General features: G+C 44.2%; 1 protein-coding gene across 5 annotated transcripts in view; it reads right to left on the bottom strand.

The window, feature by feature from the left end:
• Positions 1 to 24,283, bottom strand: part of LOC147747817 (dimethylaniline monooxygenase [N-oxide-forming] 2-like) — a 232,893-nt gene that overhangs the window by 3,778 nt on the left and 204,832 nt on the right. For all 5 annotated transcript variants that reach the window (XM_086956176.1, XM_086956198.1, XM_086956206.1 and 2 more), the window contains exon 8: positions 18,768 to 18,840. In XM_086956176.1, coding sequence (XP_086812302.1) covers positions 18,768 to 18,840 — 73 coding nt within the window. The remainder of the gene's footprint in view (positions 1 to 18,767; positions 18,841 to 24,283) is intronic.

The raw sequence follows: 24,283 nt of genomic DNA, 5'->3' as shown, positions 1-24,283 counted from the left end.
AATGTTAGTTATTAGAACTGAGGGCTATTAATTCATATCTATTGATTTTGAACACAGTTACTTATTTTTAAGAAGTCTGACCAGTCTCTAAGCACAACCATTTGTAGAAGAAAATGGAATTGTAGCCAATTGAGATGCAATAATTCCATGAGGGTCACATAGTGGGTCTCCTAGATCTTTGGATTGGTTGCATAGCTATAGGCTTTCGTAAAGTGTAAATCAGGAGCTAAACGGAAGTTATTATGCAGTACATTTGATGTGCAAATCTGAGCAGCACATTGTAACAGCGATAAAAAGTGGGGTACATCACTGAAGAAATATCTAAGCGTAGGAAGTAGAGGTGTGGAAGAGCATTACAGGTATTAAAGAGCAAAGTACAAGAGTAGAAACAAAAAGTTGCGGTACATTGTGAGCAATAGTAAAGGTAATGTATATGTGATACCAGTCCGCAGTTTGCAGTGAACCCGCTGACGACGACGAGCGCACCGGAGTACGTGGAGCTCCGGAGGCTGTTGAGCTGTGATTTTCCGGGACGGGACGGCTTTCTAGCGGGGTTGAGCCGCCGGGTGGGGCATTATCCACCCGTGCTCAGCCACAGTTTGCCACAGTCTGCAGTTCGCAGTTTGCATTGAGGCCGCCGGCTGACCAAAGTGGTGCATGGTGCGTGGAGCTTCAGAACCTTCGGAGCCTTCAGAGCCTTCAGAGCTTCGGAGGCTGTTGTGCTGTGCCCCCTGGACTGCTTTCCTGGTGGGACCACGGACGGCTGTGCTGCTGAACAGCTGCTGAGCCACCGGGGGGGGGGGATCAGCCTGCTCGCATTCAGTATCCAGCACTGGGCTCTTTCTAGCGTTTTCCATCGTTTCCAGCCTGCCTACAGCCTATCGTCGGCTCTTCCTCTCGTCCTCTCTGCGGCAGCGAGGAACAAGCAGCCAGAGCAGGGCAGGGCCATCTAGCGGGAGCTAGGGGGATTAGCCGACGTTGGAAAGTAAGAGGAAAAACAAGCATCAGCAAAAGCAACAGGCAATCAGCAACAGCAACAGGCAACCGGCAACAGCGCGAAAGTATCCCGCGTCGCCCGCAATGCACCGCCCCCAAGCCCGGGGTGAATCAGAAGTTCACATCGGCACCTCACCAGGTCCACGGTGCGAAGAGAAGCAGGTGAGGCAGTGGCATCGCCCGGGGGGCAGATGTCAGTGGGATTGTGAGGCGGTGGTACCCAGGGCTTTGGGAACTATAAAGAAACCACCTGGCCTTAGAGCCTCTGAATCCCCAAGCCCCAAGAGCCAAGTCAAGCCCAAAGCACCAAACTACTAAGCTACAGCAAGCTCCCGTTGACCCCCCGGGAGCCTCTGCGAATGACAAGGTGTCTAGGGTATCCAGGGCGAGTGCTGTTCACCGCAAGGGAGAAGGAGGAGTGAGGTGAAGATAGAGGCCCAGCCACCACCAACTTGTAGCATGTGCTAGGGCAAGATTGCCTAACACATGGGTCCAAGTAAAATCTCAATTCCCCAAATCCTTCAGTTCTTCAATCTACCAACTTCCAGCAGAGTCCCCAGAGTCCTCAAGAAAACTGTATCAGGGTTCCGCACAAATGAGATCAGGAACAGTCCGTCAAGCGGCGACAGGTAAAAAACAAAATTAAAAAAAAACGAATAAAAAATCCAAATCCAATTCAGTACAAGAGGAGGACTCTACACTCAATAAATCACAAAACGGGGCTGGTCAAAGGGAGAGGCTAATCTCACACCTAGCCCAACAACAATAAAAACACTGCTAACTCCGAAAAATCAAACAGGGATTCGAAAATTCTTCTTTCTAAAAGACTCAATGGCGGCAATTTATGCTCCCTCAAAAGAATCCGCTCTGTTACCAGGCCCAATGCAGCCTGACAATTCACAAGCCTCCATTCCAGGTACACCTGCAAATTCCTTCACTACTCCCCAAAATAAATCTCTTTCAGGGAAAAACTTAAATAAAATAGGCGTTAGGAAGCCTGTGACAACAACTGCCCAAGTACATCAGACAGCTCCCACTACACCCGTCACTCCCCTTACAACAAAGACTGGGATGCCAATGAAAATGCTCAACGGGATTGGAACAAAAACCGCACCCAGTGGGGAACGAGCTGAGTCTATTGAGACCCCAAGGGGGGTAACATAGAAGGTGAAAAATTAAATCTTAATATCGAATCAACAAAACAATTACCGAAAGGAATAACTTCTGTCACAAGCGCAAAAGCAGGAAATTTACCATCTGGTCCTAAAGAAACGGGCTGTTCAAACACAAAATGGACCAAGGAGGAAAAAATAAACCTAATCAAATCCGCCGCAAACCCAGCTCCTAGGGAAGCAGCATGTAGTAATTCATTTTTCAACATCAACGACTCTAATTTGATAGAAATTCTGGAATCACTAGAAATTAACCGTCAGGATAATGAATTCCAAAGCACAGGTTCAAGTAAAAGTACAGCACAAAGGAGATCCAAACTGGTCTCATCCACACCTCAAAGCCCACACGGCGAACAAGATCTTCAGCACTTAGAACCAGCGGAGGCCAGCCAAAGCTCCATAATAATTAAGCAACCAAACCTTTCCTCACCAATAATGATCTCCTCAGTGAGTGGGTCAAGCGTCGGGTCAGAAGCCCCAGCGCAGCACATCGAAGAGGATTCCAGCTTGCAATGGGCCCAAACTCTGATCCATACCCTGGAACAAGCTATAAGGTTCGTAAACTTTCAGTCCGATAAAATGGACGTCCAAATCGATCTTATTAATCTCATAGCCAGCCACATCTCTGACGTAAATAGCAAAATAGATTTAAAAACCTCACTACTAACAAAAAAGAAAACTTGGACCAACAAAGACACATAAACAATCAATTATCCCCCTGCCGATGCAGCCCCATAATCGAGAAACTGGCAATGCTCCCGTAAATTTTGAAAGACGTCCTAGGGGCAGTAAAACAACCATAGAACAGTTAGCACCATCCAATCCCTCAAAATAGCGTCGATCAAGATGTAAGAACTAATGACATTAATGAAATAAACAAAGGATTAAACGAGATTAATAAAGCTGCAGCGGAAACCGAGCCCGACGCACAATTCAACTCAATAGATCTGCAACTAGACGAATCAAATGACCATTACAAATCAGCAGTCGTGGCAGTCAAACCAACAAAACGGGAATGAAAACGAGCTAGAAAGGCCCGGCTCAAATATCACAAACAGCCCAGCCCTGCCCCAGAAAAACTTTTCCCGCTATTCACAGCAAAATCTCCTAGGGAAAAAAAAAAAAACACGCCCCCCCCCCCCTGTCTGGGGTGGCACGCCAGGGAAGTGACCAATCCCAAGCCAGCGAGGCCCCCATTTCAATGCAACAGGGCTCCAGCCAACCGGCCGCATTTCAAAATTCTCTCCAAGTTACATATGGGGACGGAAGTCTTCCCCAGCGGATAAAGCAGCCCAGAAAGCAACCACGGCAGTGAACCAACAAGGAGGAATAGTATCATCTAATAAAGGAGAGGGAGAAGGTATAAAAAACTGGCTCACAACAGGCAACAGAAACCAGAGGACACACATAGGCCCGAGCAAACAACAATATGATGTCCAACAAGAGGTAGCAAACAAGGGGCCAGAGTCAGGACAGCAGAAGCGTGATCTATTGATTACGTCGGAGGTGCCAACACCACAACAGACTCAAAATTTCTCTAAATCAATTGCTGTAATGATTAAGGGAAAGGATCGTCACTGCAAGTTCCTTAACCAGGATCCATCAGAGCCGCAAATAGGGAATTCAATCCAAAAAACCCCGGGAACATCTAACTCGAGATCAGAGGCACCAACTTCAGACATCTCTGAGTATGATCCACAATGTGGACAAAAAACTTCATTAAATTTACGACTTAAAGGTGGAAGAAAGGAAAATGACCCCCCTGCACAAGGATCAAACTCAAACAGATGAGTTCGAACAAAAACTGACCTTCATCCCGGAATTTTCAACAAAAGGAACACAAGATACATTAAACAGAGGAAATCTCCTGAGGCTGTTTAACGAAATTCCAGAATTAAAAAGAATCCACTTGTGTAACCTAATATCAGTGAAATTTATAGAAACGAACGGGAAGGGAGTTGAAGAGACCATGACAACCTGGTCATCCGAGGACCTAGTGGATAAAATACTATCATCAAGCGGAAGGTTCGAAGCATGGGGAATCATGTTAAAGGCTCACCAACGCCCTAGGTATCTGCATCCACTCCTCAAAAACCCAAAAGAAATGACCAGCTCTGGAAAAAGTAACTCCACATGCGTACGCTGTGCGCTTTTCACTTCACCAGTAGCTCCTTCTAGTCAGAACAGGCACCTCATAAGAGAAAGCCCCGGCATAAAAGAGGGAAGTTCACAGGAAACAATGGACTGGTCTTGGATTCGCGGAGCATTAAACAATAAGCATTCCTAACCAAGCAAAGAAGAGCGCAACAACAGAAAAGGAGTCGGTCCCCTTAGTGGAAGGCGTGTGTACAGCCAACATCTCGCTCTGCTCATGGAACATGCACGGATTTAAGGATATGGGACTTGATCAAGAAACCGTATCATTCTTTTCCAAACAAGACATAATCCTGCTCCAGGAAACCTGGAACCTGGTTGCAAGCTCAATTCCAGGATTTATTGGCTATCATAGCCTGGCAGAGAAACACTCAAGTTTTGAACATCCGAGAGGGGAATTATCAACATTCATTACACAAAAATTGAATTGGGCAACGGAAGAATTAGACACGGGGGCTAACTGGAACTGGACCCAAGTGATTAAAGTAAGCAGAAATGAATCAAAGAGGCCACTCATATTAATTAACGTTTACATCCACCCAGAAAGAAAAAAGAAGAAGGGAAAATAAGTAACCCTTATTAAATTAATAACATCATTGCAGAGAAGCCATGAGAGCTGCCAATTAGTGATCGCAGGCGACTTTAACAGTAAACTCCTAGAGACTCGGACGGGAAGTAAAAGAAAAGCTATTCAGGGAACAAGAGAACTTGTGTGCAAATTATCAGCCCTCGATCTAACAATCCTGAATGGCAACGCACCGGGGGATATCCCAGCCGCCGTAACATACTTAAGCAGAAAAATCTCTTCAACCATTGATTTCACAATTATTAGCAATAACTTGCTCCCACAAATTAATAATCTCAAAATCATCCCTCGAGCCGAAAGTGATCACCTCCCGCTCATTTTGAAGGTGAAAAATAAAGTTAAGTGTACACTAAAAACCAATTCTATTATGCAAGCACCTGAAAAATTCAATCTGCGCAAGTTAAAATGGCGGGGAGTGACGCCCCAATCCATTGAGGAGACTGTAACAGCTTTCTTGGCTAATCTAGGCCCCCCAGCCAGAGAGCGAGTGCGTTAGCACCTGGGAACAGCTGGCCCAGTCTTTAGTCCTTAAATTTCCCGTCATCCCAGGACGCACGCCATCAACAGTAATCAGAAGCAAACCACGGTTCACCCAAGACCTTAGAAATCAAAAAAGAGAGATTGCAAGAGAAGTGCGACTGCAATTGCAGGTGGAAAAAAAGGGCCATAAAGCAGAAAAAACGAAGCTGCACGCATTAAGGCGCACATTCAAGAGGAATCTGGGGAGAGCAAAAACCAAGTATAAAGGGTTCATCTGGCTGCAACTACTATCTGTTAGCAAAAAACCCAATAGCAGCGTTTTTTGGGGCATAATAAATAAATTATCATCCGGCACAAAACTTACGCAAGAAGCAGGAAATGGAGCAGATACATGGATTGCCCATGTGAAATCCCTGTACAACCAGGCAGTGACTGGTCCCGAAGGAATGCACTACGGGCAAGATCCCGATCAGAAAGACAAAGAGACCCTCCCCAATCCTGATCATGCACAAGGCAGCCCCCCACAGCCAGAGTCGCGCCCCAACAAGTCTAATACCCTGACCAACGCGAATGAGTTAAGCGGGCTTATACGGAAGCTAAAGTCCGAGGGAGCAGCTGGGCCAAATGGCATTCCCAATGCAATTTTTAAGAACAACCCAGATTTGTGGTCTTCCATCCTCACCCCACTCTTCAATGAGATCTACAACCAGTCCGACATCCCGGTTTCCTGGAAGGGTAATATCATCCACCCAATATTCAAAAAGGGAGATCACCGCAAGCCGGGAAACTATAGACTAATCTCATTGATAGATGTAGAAGCAAAATTGTACGCTTCATGCTTGCTAATTCCGCTGCAAGGTTGGATGGAAGAAAAAACATAATTCCTAAGTTCCCGTCAGGATTTAGGCAAGGAATGGGCACTATATCCAACCTAGCCATCCTAGCACTTCTAACAGAAAAAGCATAAATAAGAAAACAGCAACTGTTCGCTTGCTTCGTGGACATCAAATCCGCTTTTGATAGAGTGAGCAGAGCCAGCTCTGGAAGAAACTCGACGCATGGGGCTTGCCAAATAAAATGCTCAATGCCGTAATCGCATTGTATAGGGATACCTGGGCAAGAGTCAAGCTAGGCGACGGGCTAAGTACTACAGCGAGCATTTTTACGCAAAGAGGCCTGAAACAAGGCTGTGTCTTGGCCCCCAGCTTATTTAACCTGTTCTTATCTGACATCGCACCAGGTATGGAGAAACCAGACTCTCACCCCCCGAAAATGGCCAACACACCAGTCACCATCCTAAAATACGCGGATGACATAGTCTTGCTGAGCCAAACCCCAATTGGCTTACAGAGATCAATAAATAATCTCGTAGCCTACTTGGACATGGAACAGCTGGAGCTAAATAAAGAGAAAACCAAAATCGTCCGCCTAGTGGACCGCAAAAAACCAAGTGTAAATGGATGGCCAAAGGGGCAAATGTCGAAGAACTCAGCTCATATAAATACCAGGGCGTATTAATCGGGCAGGGGGCAACTCATAAAGAACACAAATTGGCATTAAAAGCCAAGGCACAATCTCTAATTTATGCTTACAGACTATTACGCAAAAAAATGGACTGCCCGAACCATTCCTATCTGCTAAAAGTAATGGCCGCCCACATCCAGCCCAGTTTATCCTATGGCTTGGCCCCTTGGTGCGGCAAAGAAGCGCATTTATTGAACGAGCTGCAGACAAAGATTTATAAATCAGTCTTTGCCCTGCCAAAATGTGTCTCGCCTGCCCAGGTTAGATTGGAATTCGGCCTCCAGCATCAGAAGCTCCGGGGAATGAGCAGCTTTACCAAACTTTGTCACACATTTCGCTCTTCAGACCCGGGCACTCTGAATAGCTTATGCTGGGATGTAATCAAGCCCCAGGGGGAGTTGGATGCTCCTAACTCCTGGGGAAGCTTTTTGAGTGACTCGCTGCCCAAGTTGGGCCTACAAACAGCTTGGGACAAAGGGCTGGACAGAGGAAGCTTTGGCAAAATAGTAAAAACCGCAGCCAAAAAGAAATCCTTGTGGGAGGACAAAAAGGCGCTCAACAAGAGGCGGCATGGATGGACAGTTATTAACTCCTACCGTCTCTCAAAGCCACAAGCATATTTATCCGCCACTTCAGCCCAAAAGCTAAAAATGAGCTTCATAAAGCTTTAAATAGGCGTCCACGAGTCAAAGGACTTATAGCCTCTGTGGAAAAAGGCATTTAAATCAGCGTCCTGCCAACTGTGCGGTTTCAAAAAAGAAACTCTAATTCATCTAATATGTGCCTGCCCAGCCGTACTAGACCTAAGGAGGCGGCACCTGAAATCAATTTTTAACGACTTGAATATTCGGTCAAGCAGGCAAGCGGTGATTCACTGGCTAGAGGGCACGTCATACATCCTGGCATGCAGGGGAGTTAAATACATGAATGCAGTTAGTAGACTTCTACGGCAGGCCAACGGAGACCCAAAACAAATTTCTGCAAAATGATATTATTACCCTTCCTAAGGGGCTTACACTGTTAACTCTGGTGTTTAAAGTTTGAAAGCCGCCGACGCAAAACCTTTTATATTTAAAATGTTATTGTTACAAATTTTTATAACAAAAAGTGATGTGTATTTTTATAGATTGATAAATCGTCTGGGTAATTCTTTTATTTGCACCAGGGGGGTATTGTAATGATTTTAATTAATCAAACAATAAAAACTTGAACTTGAACTTGAACAGTGATACCAGGATAAGAAATAATATATAGCACATGCAGTGGATCAATATTGCATGTGAGAGTTTGCTATTTAAGCAAGGACTATGGGATAATCAGCTTTATCACACCAGACACATAAGAGATATGCAAGGCAGCTACAGAATGGAAAAATAAGAATTCATGGGAAGCAAGTAAAGGCAAAGCAAACAAGGTCACAAATGGTACTTGCTGGAAGTCCAGGCTGGGGACCAAGTTGACTGAACAAAGCCACCACGAGCAGTGTGCCCCACAAGCTACTTCCATTAAGTAAAAACCTTGGCTCAGCTAGCCAATATTCTGAAAAAAGAGGATTTAAGATCATCATGTATGCCGATGACACTCAACTAATTATCTCTTTTGCTGATAAATGTGATGAAGCAAGGGATAATGTAGTCGAGTGTCTTTCTGATGAGCTAGAGTGGCTGCATCTCCATTGTCTGAAATTAAATGCAGATAAATCAGAAATATTGTACGGAAGTGCTGAAAAATCTATTACTGATTCGTTGTGGCCAGCTATACTAGGCACAGCGCTGAACCCCAAAAAATTGGTTACAAATTTGGGCTTTCTCATCGATTATACTCTGTCCCTACAAGAACAAGTCACCAGAGTTCGAGGGATGTGGTTGGGACTGGTACGTATCTTCGGAAATAGTCCAGGCGGATCCCAGTAACTTGGAGAAGTAACATAATCCAAGCTTTAATCCTGAGTAGTTGTATTAACCAGGAACCAGTTACTGACTCAGACTAGAGCTTTACAAATACCAAATACAAAAATAGGCTGTTAAATAGAGCTGTAAGGCATGATAGTGGCTTAAAGTGGAAGTGTACATCTAAAAAAGGCGTTTTGTGACCACAAGTAATGTGTCTACTCATCCACTCACACTCACTTCATTCACCACTTGTCACGGACTCTCGCCCACTGACTTTCACTCACACACATGCTCACACGTACAGACATGCACTTTCAGCCACACGCACTCTCTCACAAACACTCCAGCGCAAACATGCACCCAACATACATTTAAAAACATTGCTCTGTTTGCCTTAGCTTTCAGCAAATGTCGTTCAACCGCCTGGTGTTCCCTTTTTTATTATATTAATTGTGAATAAGGGGCATATGTTGGTAATTTCCATTTTGCGATTCCCAAATAGCGATTTTTAATGAATCGCTATTTGAGAATAGCAAAATGGAATGTAGGTAAAAATTTGCAATTTTTTTGTGAATCTCTAACATTCCTTAATTGCGATTAGCAAATTGTGAATCGCAATTAAGGAATGAGTGTCCCATTCATTCCTATGGGCTAAGAGGCTCATAGGAATGAACGGGGATACATTCTCAAATTGCGATTTTCTATGAGAAAATCGCAATTTGAGAATCGCAATTCCAAGGGTGTCAGGGTGTCCAAAGGACACCTGTTGCACCCCTGGAATGTGCCTCTAAGTACATGTGGCGCACATACATGCCCTAAGGGCATGTCTGTGCGCCACATGGCGCTTTGAATTTTTTCAAAAAATGCATTTTGAAAGGAAATCGCAAAATACCATCTACTTGGAGTAGGTGGCATTTTGCGATTCCTTAAGACAAAATCACATTTTAAAATTCACTCCTACATAGCATTTAAGGAATCGCATTTTTTGCGATTCCCTATTTTGCTAATGTGCACCTACATACTGTATTGGCAGGGTTTTTGGCTCTATTTAGCAGTGATATAGACTTTAATCTTGCTCACATCTAGGATAGGTATTCTTAGCTTGTGTTGGCCCTTTTAAGCCCTTTCTTCCAGACCTAGAAGAGGCCATCTATTGCCTATTGGCTTTGGCCTGTTATTTTTGCTTATAGTAGAGGTTGGATCCTGTGGTCCTGACTTTGTATTACACATTGGTATGGTTTATGTAGGTATTCTGACAGAGCTAAGGGTTATTTCATCCTTCTCAGGCGTACAGGCCTAGAACTAGAGGGACTCCATCTTGATGGAGCTGAGAGACTTCAAGGGTAAAGGTAAAGTTTATAGTTAAAGCTATTGATCTACTGGGAGGGTTTAAGGTATTCCAGAATTGGCCAGGCGCGCACCCAAGTAACCGCAAAGTATTATACTGCTATGGAGTATCGAAATCCAGGCAAAAGGGCGGGCGGTAATCCCTCGTAACCGCTCAAGGTTGGATCACGAAAATCCACACAAATTGCACAAAAACAACAAAGCCCCTGCACTGGGTAAACAACAATAATGTCTGGGTGACTTCGAGTTTCAGTAGCATAAGTCAAACGTGCACATCGAAATTTCCAAAGTCAATAGACTACAAAGTGCTGAAAAAGGAATTCAAATGAAGTAAAGTTCTTGGTATAAAACACCGGTTTATTGTTCCTCTTGTACTGGCCAACACGTGTTTCATCGCAGGGAAACAGACTGCGAATCTTCAGGGCCTCTTAAAGAAAGAACCGGAAATGGTGTTGTGGCCAACGCCCGAAAGGGCGAAGTGTGGAAGATAGACGTTGCTCGCGTAGTTTGATGGTTTCTTAATGTAGTGGTAAGGAAGCCATAACCGGGAGGAGAAGATTTTGAAGCAGTAGTGCTCAAGTTTAAGTAGACAGGCGGATACACCTGACTGAATGTGTTCCCCCTCCTGTAGTTCCCGGCGCCGTTTTTCAAAGATGGTCTTTGAAAAACGGCGCCGGGAACTACAGGAGGGGGAACACATTCAGTCAGGTGTATCCGACTGTCTACTTAAACTTGAGCGCTACTGCTTCAAAATCTTTTATAGTTAAAGCTGTTGTTCGCCCTAAGCGAACCGGAGAGAACCGGCCAGAGCTGAATCTAATCAGGAAGTGTTCCTGGGCTCAGGTCTCTAGACGAAACAAGCAGCTGGTCACTGTGGGAGCGTCTAGCGCAAGGAGCCTGGTGCATGGGATTGGTGGGAGGAAGCTGCTGGCTGGAACTTTCCATGAGGAAACAGCATTCTATATTAGTGAAGTGCAGAGGCGGAGTCAGGGAGTCGAGCTGGAGTGGTAGAAGAGAGAGGAGGTGTTGGAGTTGCAGTTAGTTGAATTGGAGGAGCAGAGAGTGTTGGTAGAGTTGGAGGAGTGGAATTGCAGGAGGAGAAGAGACAGAAAATGCTTGGAACAGAGAGAAGACAAACAGACAGTCAGTGAGCTGGAACTGAAGGAAGCAGTCAGAAGCAGTTACTTATCAGGAGGAGTTGTGAATAGCTGGAGTCTGAAGTAATGCCTTTTAGAAGAGACTGAAGTTATATCGTGGATTAACCTGTGGGAGCAGCTGGAGTTAATTGGACATTGGCACAGAGACCGTATCCAGAGTGAATAAGCTAGTGGAATGAACAGTCATCAGAACGGCAGAAACCATTAGATTGAAGTTGGAAGGTGGAGAGAGTCCGTGGGGGAGAGAAATCCAGTGCAAAGTGATCAGCGCAGACGTGTATCCAAGAGTGCAGGAGAGAGAGAGAGTCTGAGATGAGCCAAGGCACAGACGAGAGAGGAACCCAGATGACAGCTAGAACAAGACTTCACACTAATCAGGTGATATCGGTCCTGTCATATTAGTTTACTTTACACTTACATCTTAATCTTGTCTTTATTCCCTAGGCTATTGTATTGCTAATCCTTTTCCTTGCAGCGGTGTGTTCTATCTATAGTCTTTGTCAGTTACATGTGGATGTGTCCATTATAATACAGATCTGTGTATGTGTCTATATTGTTGTAATAAAGTGACCCCAGTTCCTAGTGAACTGACATGTGCCTTGTATTCTTGTTCAATCATGGTAACTTATGCTTCTAGTTGAGCATTGTTTGCATGAACGGATGTGAAATCCCGATCAGGTAAGGAGTGACCAAACAAATAGGAAGCGAGGGGACCTTTGATGCCAGGAGCAGAAGGTACATATTGCAATCTGGAAAGCCATAGTGAACTAGTGTGGTGTCTATCTTTTGTCCCCATACAGTGGAGGTAACCTTATGTCCTAGTCAGGTATTACTGTTTGAACAGATGTTGCCCCTGATCAGGTAAGTAATAGTGAATAATTAGGGAGATAGGAGACCTGCAACTAAGGGATAAAGTTTATACGCCATCCCATAATATTATTGTAGTAGCAAACCCTTAGTGAATAGAGAGAGAGATTTCCCAACATAGAGAGACAGAGAGCTGAAGGTATTCATAGGAAAGTGGTCGTCATTGGTAAGTGGCGTTAATGAGAGCGCTGGGGAGGAGACCAGCGTGGAGGTCTGCCGGATTGCGGGCCGTGTGTAAATGAGAGCGCTGGGGAGGAGACCAGCGTGGAGGTCTGCCGGATTGCGGACCGTGTGTAAATGAGAGCACTGGGGCTGCAGACCCACGTGTGTAGACACGCCGGATTGTGTGTCATATCTGCCCCAGGGTAGATTAGTCTGGGTCTGAGTGGCCGCGAGACTATAAGGTATGAGTGTGGTGTAGGGCATGGATATCCTTAGTAATCAGTGAGTATTCTTAGTATCCCTATAGATTTAGTGGTGTTTCTGATAATATGAGCTTGTATATTGCGAGTTCCCCATCCTCAGGTAGGTACCCAGGTGCCTGGATAGATGGTCCTGGGGAGGGATGTGGTTACGTTCCGACTGAGTTAGAGGTGCTCTCAGGAGCTGATCCCATCTGGTCCAAAAATCCTGTCGGTACACATACCAAAGCTCCGTTTGCGATTTGCAAACGCCGAAATTCGCCGAATTTCGCCTACCTACATATGCCCCTAAGTCATTATTATTTATTAATTATTTTTGAATTATAAAAAAAGTGAGCTGTGAACAAGAAGAGTAGAGAATCAACCACTAAAAGAGCAGACTGTCCCTGTGTCCTTGGCATTCATTTTGCCACCTCTGGGGCCTGGGTCACAAAAGCAATGCTTAATGGGTCGCAAGGTGCAAGCTAGGGGTCCCGGCTACAACCACTGGCGAACCCTAAATGACGTCCATGCTCTTCTGCCTCTGCTGTTGGAAATCTTTGATCTGCCATGGAACACTCTTTGAGGCATGCCGGAAATGACAAGTAAAAACAAAATAGCTCCTGATGCTCAGTGAGAAAAACTCCCTATGAAACAGGGACATTTTAACATTTACATTTTCTGCTCCTTAGAGCGAAACTACGATTTGGAGGTTTAGTTATTCAGGACAAAAAGCATGCCAAGAGGGTTGAAACAACTTGGCATCCTGCGTGGCATTCAGCTCTGCCTAAAACACAATCACTGGATCAGCTGATGCTCATAAGGTGATGAGATCCATACTAGGCAAGTAGAGGTCTCATAATAATATGCCAGAGGATGCTCTGAGGGCTGGACGTGGACCAGGGCATCTGCAGTGGCGGCCCCTCCAAGAGGGCAAAGGAGCTTCACAACACCCCCCCCCTGCCTGCGCTACAAAAGGCAATAGAATTTACTATTTTATTTTTCCATTTCCGCAACCCGAGCCGTGATTGGGAGCAGGGCCACTGCTGCTGACGTGTAGCAGGGGACTGATGCTTACTCCACCATAAAGTACACCGCACATGTCAGGTTGGCCGTTTGTCTTGCGACGGCCAGCCTAACATGTGCCATGTAAACCGGTCCACCCAGCTGTCTAAGATCACTAGGTGGAGAGCAGGTCCAGGCTCCCAGTGCCTGCTGGAGCCTCGAGGCTGCCCGCTTCAGCCAATCCTAGCGCTGCTCTCATGCCGCTATCATTATCAACAGCATGACAGCAGCAACTGGATTGGACTGGAGACTTCAATTGCTGCAGAACCACCAGAGCTGATAGACTGAAGAAGCAGAGAGAAGCAGTGGAGGCAGCAGAGTGGGTAAGTTAATTACATTTTTTTAAACCCCAGGTGGGTGGTTGTTGGTTGGAGGAGTCGGGATCTATGAGACGAATGTGTAATTTTTGGTGCAGGGAAATTAAGTGCCAAGAATCACATGATTTTGACTCTAGTGCCGAGGTCGGGATTCAGACTTGTAGGTATAAGCAATTTAGTTTCTAGTGTTTGTTGGACTTGTTCACCTTGCAAATGTGCAACTCGGTGACGGCGTAAGTATTCCGAGGCTGGTTTCAGGTAATCACATAATTACCCGGATTAGTTCAGCCTCTCTGGCTTAAGGCAGCCCTTTCCTGTTTGCTCTCTGTTGGTTTAGCAGGTTCACTGTGCCCTCAGGGAGATTCATTTTGTTTACTTAAAACCATTTTGCATAACACACTCTAGAACAAGCTTTTGCAATGCAATAGATCTCGCATTTGTGAGAGTTAAAGCTGTTGGTGTCTTAAATGCCAATGTCTTTTACGTATGTGTTTTGCAGTGTCCTTTGGGACCTTATAAGTGTTTAGTGATGCAGTATATTATCCTGAGTGCTGTGCCGCCAGGGATTGAGTAGCTTTACAATGACTATACAGTGGGTCATGCAATCTGATTCAGGAATACATGCTTGCCCTGACTACAACGTTAGATGACTGTGCAATATCGAATAGTGCCTATTGTCATCAGCTGGCATTTAATCATAAATGCAGGATTTCTCTTATTGTTTTTCAATGCACATGTATACTCCAAAGTCAAAAAATCCATAAGCAACAACTGAAATTTGTGGTAAGGCAAACGGATTAGTGCACACAGATGCCACAGGCAATCCTGAACGCATACCAGATGACACTAAACAGCCTAAAATAGTAGGGCTGTAGAGCACCTGAATGGCAACATGCTATTTTGCTTCGGCTTCCTAAAATACTTGCAACAGATGAAGAAATCTGAATATAAAATAGGCACTTAAAGATATTAGGACAGCAGGTGACCTAATCTTGTATCTTCGTTTTGAAAGAAGCCTCATTTTGTTATCCTGCGCACATAAATTTATCCTGGGTTTATTCTGTTTTAGCTTTACTTGCCTCAGTTACTTAGTAAAAGGAATGACAATGTGTGCATAAATCCCAACTTCTCTGGTAAAGGTAGAGAGAATTCAGAATGGCTGACGGTGAAGCAATTCCAGGTGCACTGTCCTGCAGAGATAGGTTCCTCAGATACCAGATGCCACGAGCCATGTTTGAAAGAAGCTCTACTTGGAAAGCAGTGCAGCTTCTAGGATGCTTAGTTGTGAATTCACAGCCAAGGACTGATAATGTAGACAAGATGTATACATTTTAAATTATTTATGCGGCTTTTTTATATAGCTCTTATATAGCTGCACATCAAGTAAATATATTCTGCAGGTGCATGGGAAGACAGTAGTTTATTTCATATATTTATATCAAAATGTATTCCTATACATATACATTCTGCTTAGAATCTCTACCATTTTAGATGATAGTATTCAGCAACTTAGTGGATGTCATCCAAATTGCTTTCTAGTGAATGAAAGACAGATTTGAATCTACAAGGAATTAACCCTTGTGCTGCAGATGACACACTCAAACCAGTTGGCCTAACGGCTAGGGCGGTCGACTGTGAATCTCGGGTACTGGGTTTGAGTCTCGGCAATGACGCTGAACATCCTGTGATTCTGGGAAAATCACTTAATCTCACTGTGCCTATCAAAAATAAATGTGTCCTTATGTAATGCAACTGGTGCTATGTAAAGTGCTCTGATACCTGATTTGGGTCATGTTTGTGCTATATAAAAGTCTGTAAAAAAAACCTCTACTTTCTAGGATGTTCTGACCACTTATTGGAGCCACATCTGGAGTGTAGAATCCAGTTCTTATGCCATCTTTGGAAGCATTTTCTGCAGCTGTGAAAGGCTCACCCGGAGTGTCATGCCCAGTTTTGAGGACCAGTCTAGAGTCAGGTGGCTTGACAAGTGAAAACCCCATTCCTACTTCGTATGTGTGCTGAACAGTGCAGCACGCATGCAAAGTTGGAAAAGAAAGGAGAAATGAAAACATTTCTCCTTTTAATGCATACTTTTGGCGCTGAACCCTGTCTGTTAATGTTAGTGGATAGGGTTTAGCATCAAAAAGAAAGGGTTGTTGCCTGGGAACGCCCATGTCCCACCCATGTAATACCCTCTTGACGTACAGTAGTGCAAAGCAGCATTTTGTGCTGCTTTTTGTTACCTTTGGGCACTTTCCAACGCAAAACACGTTTGGCATTGAAAAGTGAATCAAGAAAAAAACATTTTGTACTGGTTAAGGACACTTTTGTGAAACTTCCACAGAGCAAAATGTTCCAGAATCCCTGTGGTATGGGTTTGATGTTTTCCCAACTCTGCTACTTTTTAATGTAGGAAGCTGATGGTGCAGAGACATGGGCAAATGCATGTGTGGAGATTTCAGAGTTCCATCCCAGAATCTGACATAAGGGTGCACAAACCTCTCTGATGATTTGCAGGACGACCCCACTTTTTTATGGGAAGGTCTATCTTTGAATTATTAAAAGGATTTTTGTAACTAGGTTATGCCATAAATGGCAAATTATAGAATTCAGAAATATGTGAAATGGGGAAAATGGTGAGAGAAAAGTGAATGAGTAACAGAGGAAGAATATAAATTAAAACAGAAAAAAGTGCATGTTGTCATAAAATCAGACTTCGGGAAAATGTGTTAATAGACCAGAAAGATTATGTAGGAAAATTAGAGCTTTGTTTATCTGAAGCTTGGAGGGTAGTTAGGCTGTAGTGTAATTGTGTGACTTTGCAACAAGAGAACCTGAAACCATTTGAGGATTAAAGCTCTATCATTTAATAAACAAAACTGATTTGGAGAGATTAATTAGGGAAGAGCACAGCGATTTGGAGGGCAATTCTGGAGCAACAGGGAGTGCCACAGACTACATGAAGTTAAGACAATTGTGACTTAAGAAAACTACAGGTTTGAGTCTTCCAAGTGAAGATAACATTCCTGGATGGGGGTGTGTTGTTCAAGTTTAGTGCAGAAAGAAACTTCTAATGAGGCTCGCTGATTTTTTTCCTGAAACTAATTGTAAACCTACTTGGTATACGTGTGAAATGTTTCTGGTACTATGTAATTTACTCGTTGTTCTTTTTTGTTGTGTGTGTGTTTGTATGAGGTTATTTTAGATGTGTCTTGTAGGTAGTGTATTGGCCTTGTAGTATGATGTCACTGATTGGTGGTAATATGGAATGGAATAATGCATATGTGTAATATTGAAGATGTTATTTAATAGAAAGAGATGAGGGCTACAGATCTTGGAGATTGTTGGGAGACTTGACCAGTGACCAATGTGTGCTTCTGGCTTCTAGAGTAAGTATCTACTGAGTTCCACCACTCTATCCTTTCTTCCTTGCTAAATTTCAAACATTTGGTAATATGAATTAAAGATATGAAATAAATGTGGGACTTCAGCACTAGAAATTATATCTAACAAGCACTAATTAGACACGTCAGAGGTTAGTTAAAGCAAACATGACAGTAAGGGGCCAATTCACAGAACTATTCTGAGACAAAATCCTAAACTTACTACTTTTGGTATTCACAGAAGGCATTTAGTAGTAGTAAAGTTAGGATTTTGTCCTAAATTAGGATTTTATCTTAAGATAAGATTTTGTCTGAAGACCAAAATTTAAGACACACTAAAGTTTAACTTAAGTTTAATTTTAGACAAAATCCTAATTAAAGCAGTTAAAGAAACCGTGGAGTGAGACACATGGGATGTTAGAATAGAAAATGGCCAGGATACCCAATGGTGCAGGTAAGAGCTTTAAGGAATACAACACTTACAGGGAAGGCTAGAAAGGGATTATGAAAACTAGGGGACCAGAGCACTTAGGCAAGCAGAAAAGCACGACAGATTAAGGCACTTGGAAGAACAGATAAACTTGGGAAGAGGGGACGTTCAAAACGGATAAAAAAGTATGGGGAGAAGATCAATAAAGACCTGAATAAAATAAAGAGAAATAACAATAGAGAATACAAATAAGACACAGAGAACTTGAGGCTTGAAATATCACCACGACGTCGCAAACTAGAATCCCCTTCAAGAGCATTAAGATATAGGAGAATAAAAGAATTGAAAAGTCACAAAGCTGTGGGGAACTGAACACTTGAAATAGTACAGTAGTATATGTTAACAGGGACCCGTTAGCAAACTGCTCACATCTGCAATTAATGTGGCTAAAGACATCAGGACAGTGATATATGATAAACTCTAGCTTTGCATAATGATAGGTGTTATTTTTCTGTACCCATAGTCTATTTGTATATCTGTGTTAGCTATAATCATCATTAGTCTACTCTCTATATCCAGAAGCATCATGTGAGATGCTCCCCTGGTATACGCATATTATATTGGCCCTTTAAATGTTTACCATTTTTAAAGAAATGAAAATACAATTTTAATATCTAGAGAAATCCATAGCATTCTGTATCATTTAGTGATTTTTGGAGAGCACTTACACAACTTAGAAGCTAGTTTAGCAGCCCCAGTTGGTTGGGGTGGGGAAAGAAGAGAGTCAGAAGGTGTAGCCCAGTGCCATACATGATGGAGCATCAAGACCTGGTGCCATCAAGCTGAAGATGATCCTAGAGATTTATTTACAGGTAACTGGCCATAAACCAAGAAATACTCTTTGTGAATGCGCAAGCAGTTATCTTGCAGTGTATGATGGAAAGGGATGGAGTTTGAGGTTGGAGCCATATGCATTCCTTACGGAACAATTATTACCTTTGATTTATCACGTTGCTCTTCTTAGCAATATCTTCCATGCATTTCTCCAGTGGTGGTAGCTTAAGGTGCCCTAGAAAAGAGGAACAGATATTCTAATAACACAGACACTTAAATCATGTTTCCATTTAAAGTAGGTATTTTAATGAGTCTATCCTGAATTATGAGGTAAAGTTATTCAATAGTTAAAACATGCTTACATTTACGCCATGTTTGGTCCGGTAAGCACGACAGGAATGCATGGAATCATTTGGAACATGGCAGTCTGGATCAAGACCCTCAACTACATTTAAGAGTAGCCAATACATTTATGCTACCACATTTGCCAGCTGAATATGAGTATCATGGAGGTGCACTGTTTGGGTTTGTCAGCCCAAAGTCAGCGAATACAAAGAATTATGCCGCTTCACCTGACTGCATTGATCATAACCACAAACACATCTCAAATCCAGGCTCCCTCAATGTACCTTTAATAGTCACGTTTTGAGTGACTGATGTGAGAAGTTGGCCTGGCATATGATGTCCACTATTCTAGAGGGCGCCTTGCACCAGTCCAAACGACCCTTATTGATGCTAGGTTTAAAGTCAAGCTTTATAGAAAGCTATCCTAGTGGTAGCTGTGGAGAGCAGCCTTCAGGCTAAGACTTAGAGGCGAGTTAAGGTAGTTGTTTTACCAATTATAATCTCTTGACTGATCAAATAAAAGCACACCACACAAGGTATATATCAAATATATATGTATTTATTCTAAACACAACCCTCTGGACTCTTTATGAGGTCAAAGGTAACAGTACAATACAAGGAACTTAATTAGCATACGATAAGTTGCACAGTATACGTTATGCCCTAGGGGCCTCACAAACCATATACTAAAATAGTGGTATAAGAATCACGTGAGGGTTAGAAAGCAGGCCTAGGGCCTGTAGAACTGCTTGGGCTACCAGGAACCACCCAAGCTAGGGACACAAGAGGTCCACGGGGGACGCGTGCCATGTATAAACACAGCTGCGGCTCACCATTGACTTTCTATGGAGAACTAACAAGTTACAACTTTAAAGATTAAGGGCACTTAGAGGTGAACTACGATGGAACTCTTTTAGACTAGGACACTGCTAGAGTCAAGACCCATGGGAGCACTGGAGTACTCGTGTTACCTCACCCAGGGAAGCCGGGTGCATAGGTGTCTTTTGGTGTCTGGTTTCGTAGTCGATTCCTATGGAGAGGTGCGAAGAAATGCTGCAGGCGACAAGAGGAAAAGTGTCCGGGTGGATCGGAGATGTGAAGAACCTGAAAGAAGAGGGGACAGTGTCTGGGTCACGAATCAGTGACCAGGATGGCGATAGGAAGATGCCAACCAATGTCGAGTGTTTTCAGGTGAAAGAGGTGAAGCTTGACTCTTCAGCCACGAGGACCAGGAGGTGTCGATGATGATCAGGAGCTGGATTCGAGCTGTGCCACAAAGGATGTTAAGTGCTGCAGTGTCGGAATCTGGATTGGACCCAACAAGCCTTAGCAACAGCAACCCACGCAAGATGGTAAGATTGGCTTCGGTTCAGACCAGCAAGGTCTGATGGACTCCTCCTTTGGAGGGGAGTTAGAGCACGCCTGGAACAAACTGGAAAGCTCAAGAAACTAAGGAGGATTGGCCTTCGTGGGGGCTCACTAGCCAACGAACTAGGAACCGCAAAGGCACCTGGAGCTGTGGTGAAGAAAGAGGACTCACGGATCACTCTTGGAGTGCTGGCCTCTGTACTTCGGTGCAAAAGGTGCTCGGGGCAGGGGCTTCAAATACCCCAATGCACAACTTCGGGATACCTCGGGAAGTAGGTGCAGTTGCAAAAATGCAGGATGTCCAGGAGTTCCGGTCCCACATCTCTCGTGCAAGCTATAAGTCTCAGCTTTGCTGGGATCTTGGTTCAGCTTCAGAGATGTCTGAAAGTCCATGCCCCGTGTCGCAGAGTCTTCAGGATCCAGTGGGAGCCTCGAAAAGGGAGACCGGCAAAGATGCTCTTGGTGCCTGTTTGAACAGGGTGGTCACTCCTTGACCACAAGGGAGACTTCTTCCATCTTCCAATCGATATGGAATGTCAAAGGTCCAAGATATATGTTGCAGAGGTTCATCCAGGGTAATCTAAAGTCCTAGGGACTGGAATCCTATTCTTGTAGCAAGTTTAGGGGTTGCACTAACTCTAAGGTCCCACCTATGGATGGACCTGGGGAGGGGCTGGTTACACCCCATCCCCTTTGTCCAGTTTCACGGCAGAGCTGGGGCTGAGTGCCCCAGCAACCAGTTTGAACTGGGAAATGCAGGGAGCACCTTGTGTGCCCCAGGCAGTGTCTGAAAAGCATTCACTAAATGCAACCCAGCCTGCCCCAATACACTAAAGCCTGCTTGGGGAGGTGCTAGCACCTCCCTGGATGGGAAACCTATTGTCCAGGCCTTCCCTGCCGGAGTTTCATCCAGCAGCAGGAGGGCAGACTCATGTCTGTGGCAGCAGCATCCATTATGTGATGCTCGGGCTCTGTTTAACTTTAACCGGTTTTACCAGTGTGCACATGTCTTCTCCCTCTAGAAGTGTGGAATGCTACACCCACCACCAGAACTGGTGGGGGGGGGATAGTATTCCAAAGTGTTTGACACCTTACATGACATGTTTTGATAAAGCCAAACCAAAGTTAGCATTAACCGCAAGGATTATAATGCACTTAAGAGTATATGGTATGGTTATTTTATAGAACAGCTATAAGGAGATTGTTACGAAAGCTGCAGAGGGGCTCAGCTCATGCTAGAGCACCCTCTCACACAAAATCAAGCACTCTGCCTCCAGGATCGTCAACGCCTGCCATAGGAGTGACGTATATGTTACTATGTGTCTACATATAAAGGTAGATATAGGTATACTATATCTAAGTAAGGGGTGCTTACACCACCTTACCCAGGCTGCAAGTCCAGCCCTTTGGTGTCAGTTTGGAAGGCTAACCAGGGGTGGCACAAAATATGTTTCAGCCCCTGGTAGGCATCTGGGGTCCCTATGCCCTGGGTACCTAATGTACCATATACAGAGACTCATAAGGGTGACCCAGTAACCAACTGGTATGTACCTAAAGTACATGTTATCAATTTAGAGAGAGAACAGCTAGGCTGTGGGCCTGATTAGCAGGTCCACAGCCATACTATAGTCGAAAAACCAGTGAAACACAGCAAAAAGTGGGGGTAACCATAGGAAGCAGACCCTACTCTCCTACAACTGACAACACAATGCTCTAAGAATTGTTCATTTACAATAACTTGCAGACATCCCTCCATTGGCATTCCTGACAACCCTACTATGTATCGGGTTCCTATGTGGTAAGGATTCAGGGCCTTATTTATGATGCCTTGCAACAGTTTTGCGCTTCCAATGCATCCCTTTTTGTGACTCATCGGCGGCGTAAAACATGCCTCCTGTTGCGCCCTATTTACAAAGTGACGGATTTAAGCAGATGCGTCCCTTTGTAAACCCCTACAGTACAACATACCTGCGTCAGGTATAATGTATGCAGGGTGGGCGTTCCCACGAAAGTAAGCCTCGTAGAAGTGACAATGTGAAATCTACCAGATTTCACTGCGCCACTTTTAGGGTGCAAATCCGTCAATATCTTACGCCAGCCCCACAGCAGGCATAGGACTGATGCGCAGCTCCTTTCACCTGGGGCAAGGGCCCATGTGAAAGGACACATTGCTGGAGTTGCGTCACTTTTGTGACACACTCCAGAAATGCGTCACTTTTGCGTCATACAGATATGTCAGAAATACTGACGTATCTGTAACTCCTTGCAACATGATGCATCATACAGTAAATATGACACATCCATCATGTCGCAAGGAGGGCGCACTGAGAAGTCACACATCGTTGCTTTCATGTAGCGATGCGTCACTTCTCATAAATGAGGCCCACAGCAGTCTCAGGGTGTGTGCATGATAGCTAAAATCCTATGGCACAACCAAGCAGTACTTTTATGCTAAGTTCCTGCGGGGCATAAGTATTAATAATAAGCCATTTTGGTATTTTCAAGCAGTTGTTTTTTTTCCATCACAGAGTCCTGTTGCTTTAGTCTGGGCATACTACCTTGCTATGGATTATGTTAAGAGTTCTTAAAAACTGTACAAAATAATCATCCTCATATTAGGTTAGTTTTAGAGGTTGCCAATAACGGGACAGTAGTTGTCTGCAGCATTTTTGTGAGAGCAACAGGAGGCAAGACAGCCTTCCCAACAATGTGGTCTCCACTGGCTCTGCCGCCAACCATGTCTGCTCGATGTTTGCTGGACGGGTGGATGCAGCCAAAAATATTGTCGGGGTGCGCGAGCTGGACGCCAAACAAAAAATGACAGCTTGTCCCTAGCTTTCCTAGGTATAGGCGTCCGCAGGGGGAGGGGCAAGGAGGGGCGCTTGCCCCCCCTGGAGCGCCCCTCCTCGCCCCCCCTGCAGACACCCATGCCACAATTCATTACGCTTGGTGCTCCAGCCACTGTTCCTCTCCAGCTCGCACTCTGTGTTCTAGTCTGAAGCTCCTCAGCATCCCATGGCTCAGTAGGACAAGACGCAGAGGCTGTGTTCCATTTTCCAGCACCGCCCCTTTGGCACTCTCTTCTAGGTGAACTCCTCTTCATCTCATCGCATGTCACATCTAGACAACACCTGGAGACTCCGCTCTTTTCTAGATCCTTCTGAGTACCCTCTGCCCCCACCTCCATCTCATAATTTAGTCAGAAGCACCAGGAAACCTTGGACTTTTAGCGCACTCTGACACGATAACAAGATTGAGGCAAAGTCTTTTCAAATAATAATTGGATTATAGTGATGGACTGCCTAAAACAGTTGTTGTTAAGTCAATTACTAAGCAGAAAGAATAGTCACATTTGAATAAAAGAGTATATTTTAATGTAAGCACCGCTCTGTCATAAAATGGTGCACATCAATGGATAATTTTTGATTTAATAAGTTGCATTTATCAAGAAAGATAACACAAACAGAAAACAAATGGAAATGAAGTGTTAAACATAAGTCAGTACAAAGGGGGATATCTAGATGGGCTAGGTAGCGTGGATGCTAAGAGGAGAAGGCTGAGTCCATGTGTAGTCTCTACTGTAGTCCAGAGCAGGGAGGAGGCGCCAAGAGCAGGCATATGTAAGATGTATTCATGAGTAGAAATTATCATACAGCCCTTCTGAGTCTTACTCATTGAGGGTTAGAGAACCTCGTTCTGGGCACTTGCCCGCATTGCCGCAACATTACAGATTTCTCATGCAAATCAGGGCTGTGTGCTTTAAAAATAATTTTTGGGTCCCTTAATGTTTTATTCTGCCCATTGGTATAGATAGCCAAAAAGCGGAAAGTTTACATCTATGTGACTGATAGGCAGGGCCACTGGAATTATGCAATTGTGCAGCGATTTTCACATAATTGTATATTTGCTGCATTGTTGCATAATCCAACATATGCCACATAAGCTGCAGAGTTTAACAAAAAAAT

This window comes from Lissotriton vulgaris, chromosome 1_1 (genome assembly GCF_964263255.1).
Source record: "Lissotriton vulgaris chromosome 1_1, aLisVul1.2, whole genome shotgun sequence".
NCBI classification, from domain to species: Eukaryota; Metazoa; Chordata; class Amphibia; order Caudata; family Salamandridae; genus Lissotriton; species Lissotriton vulgaris.
Note: the sequence above shows the minus strand (reverse complement) of the source record. Positions and strands in the feature narration are given on the sequence as shown.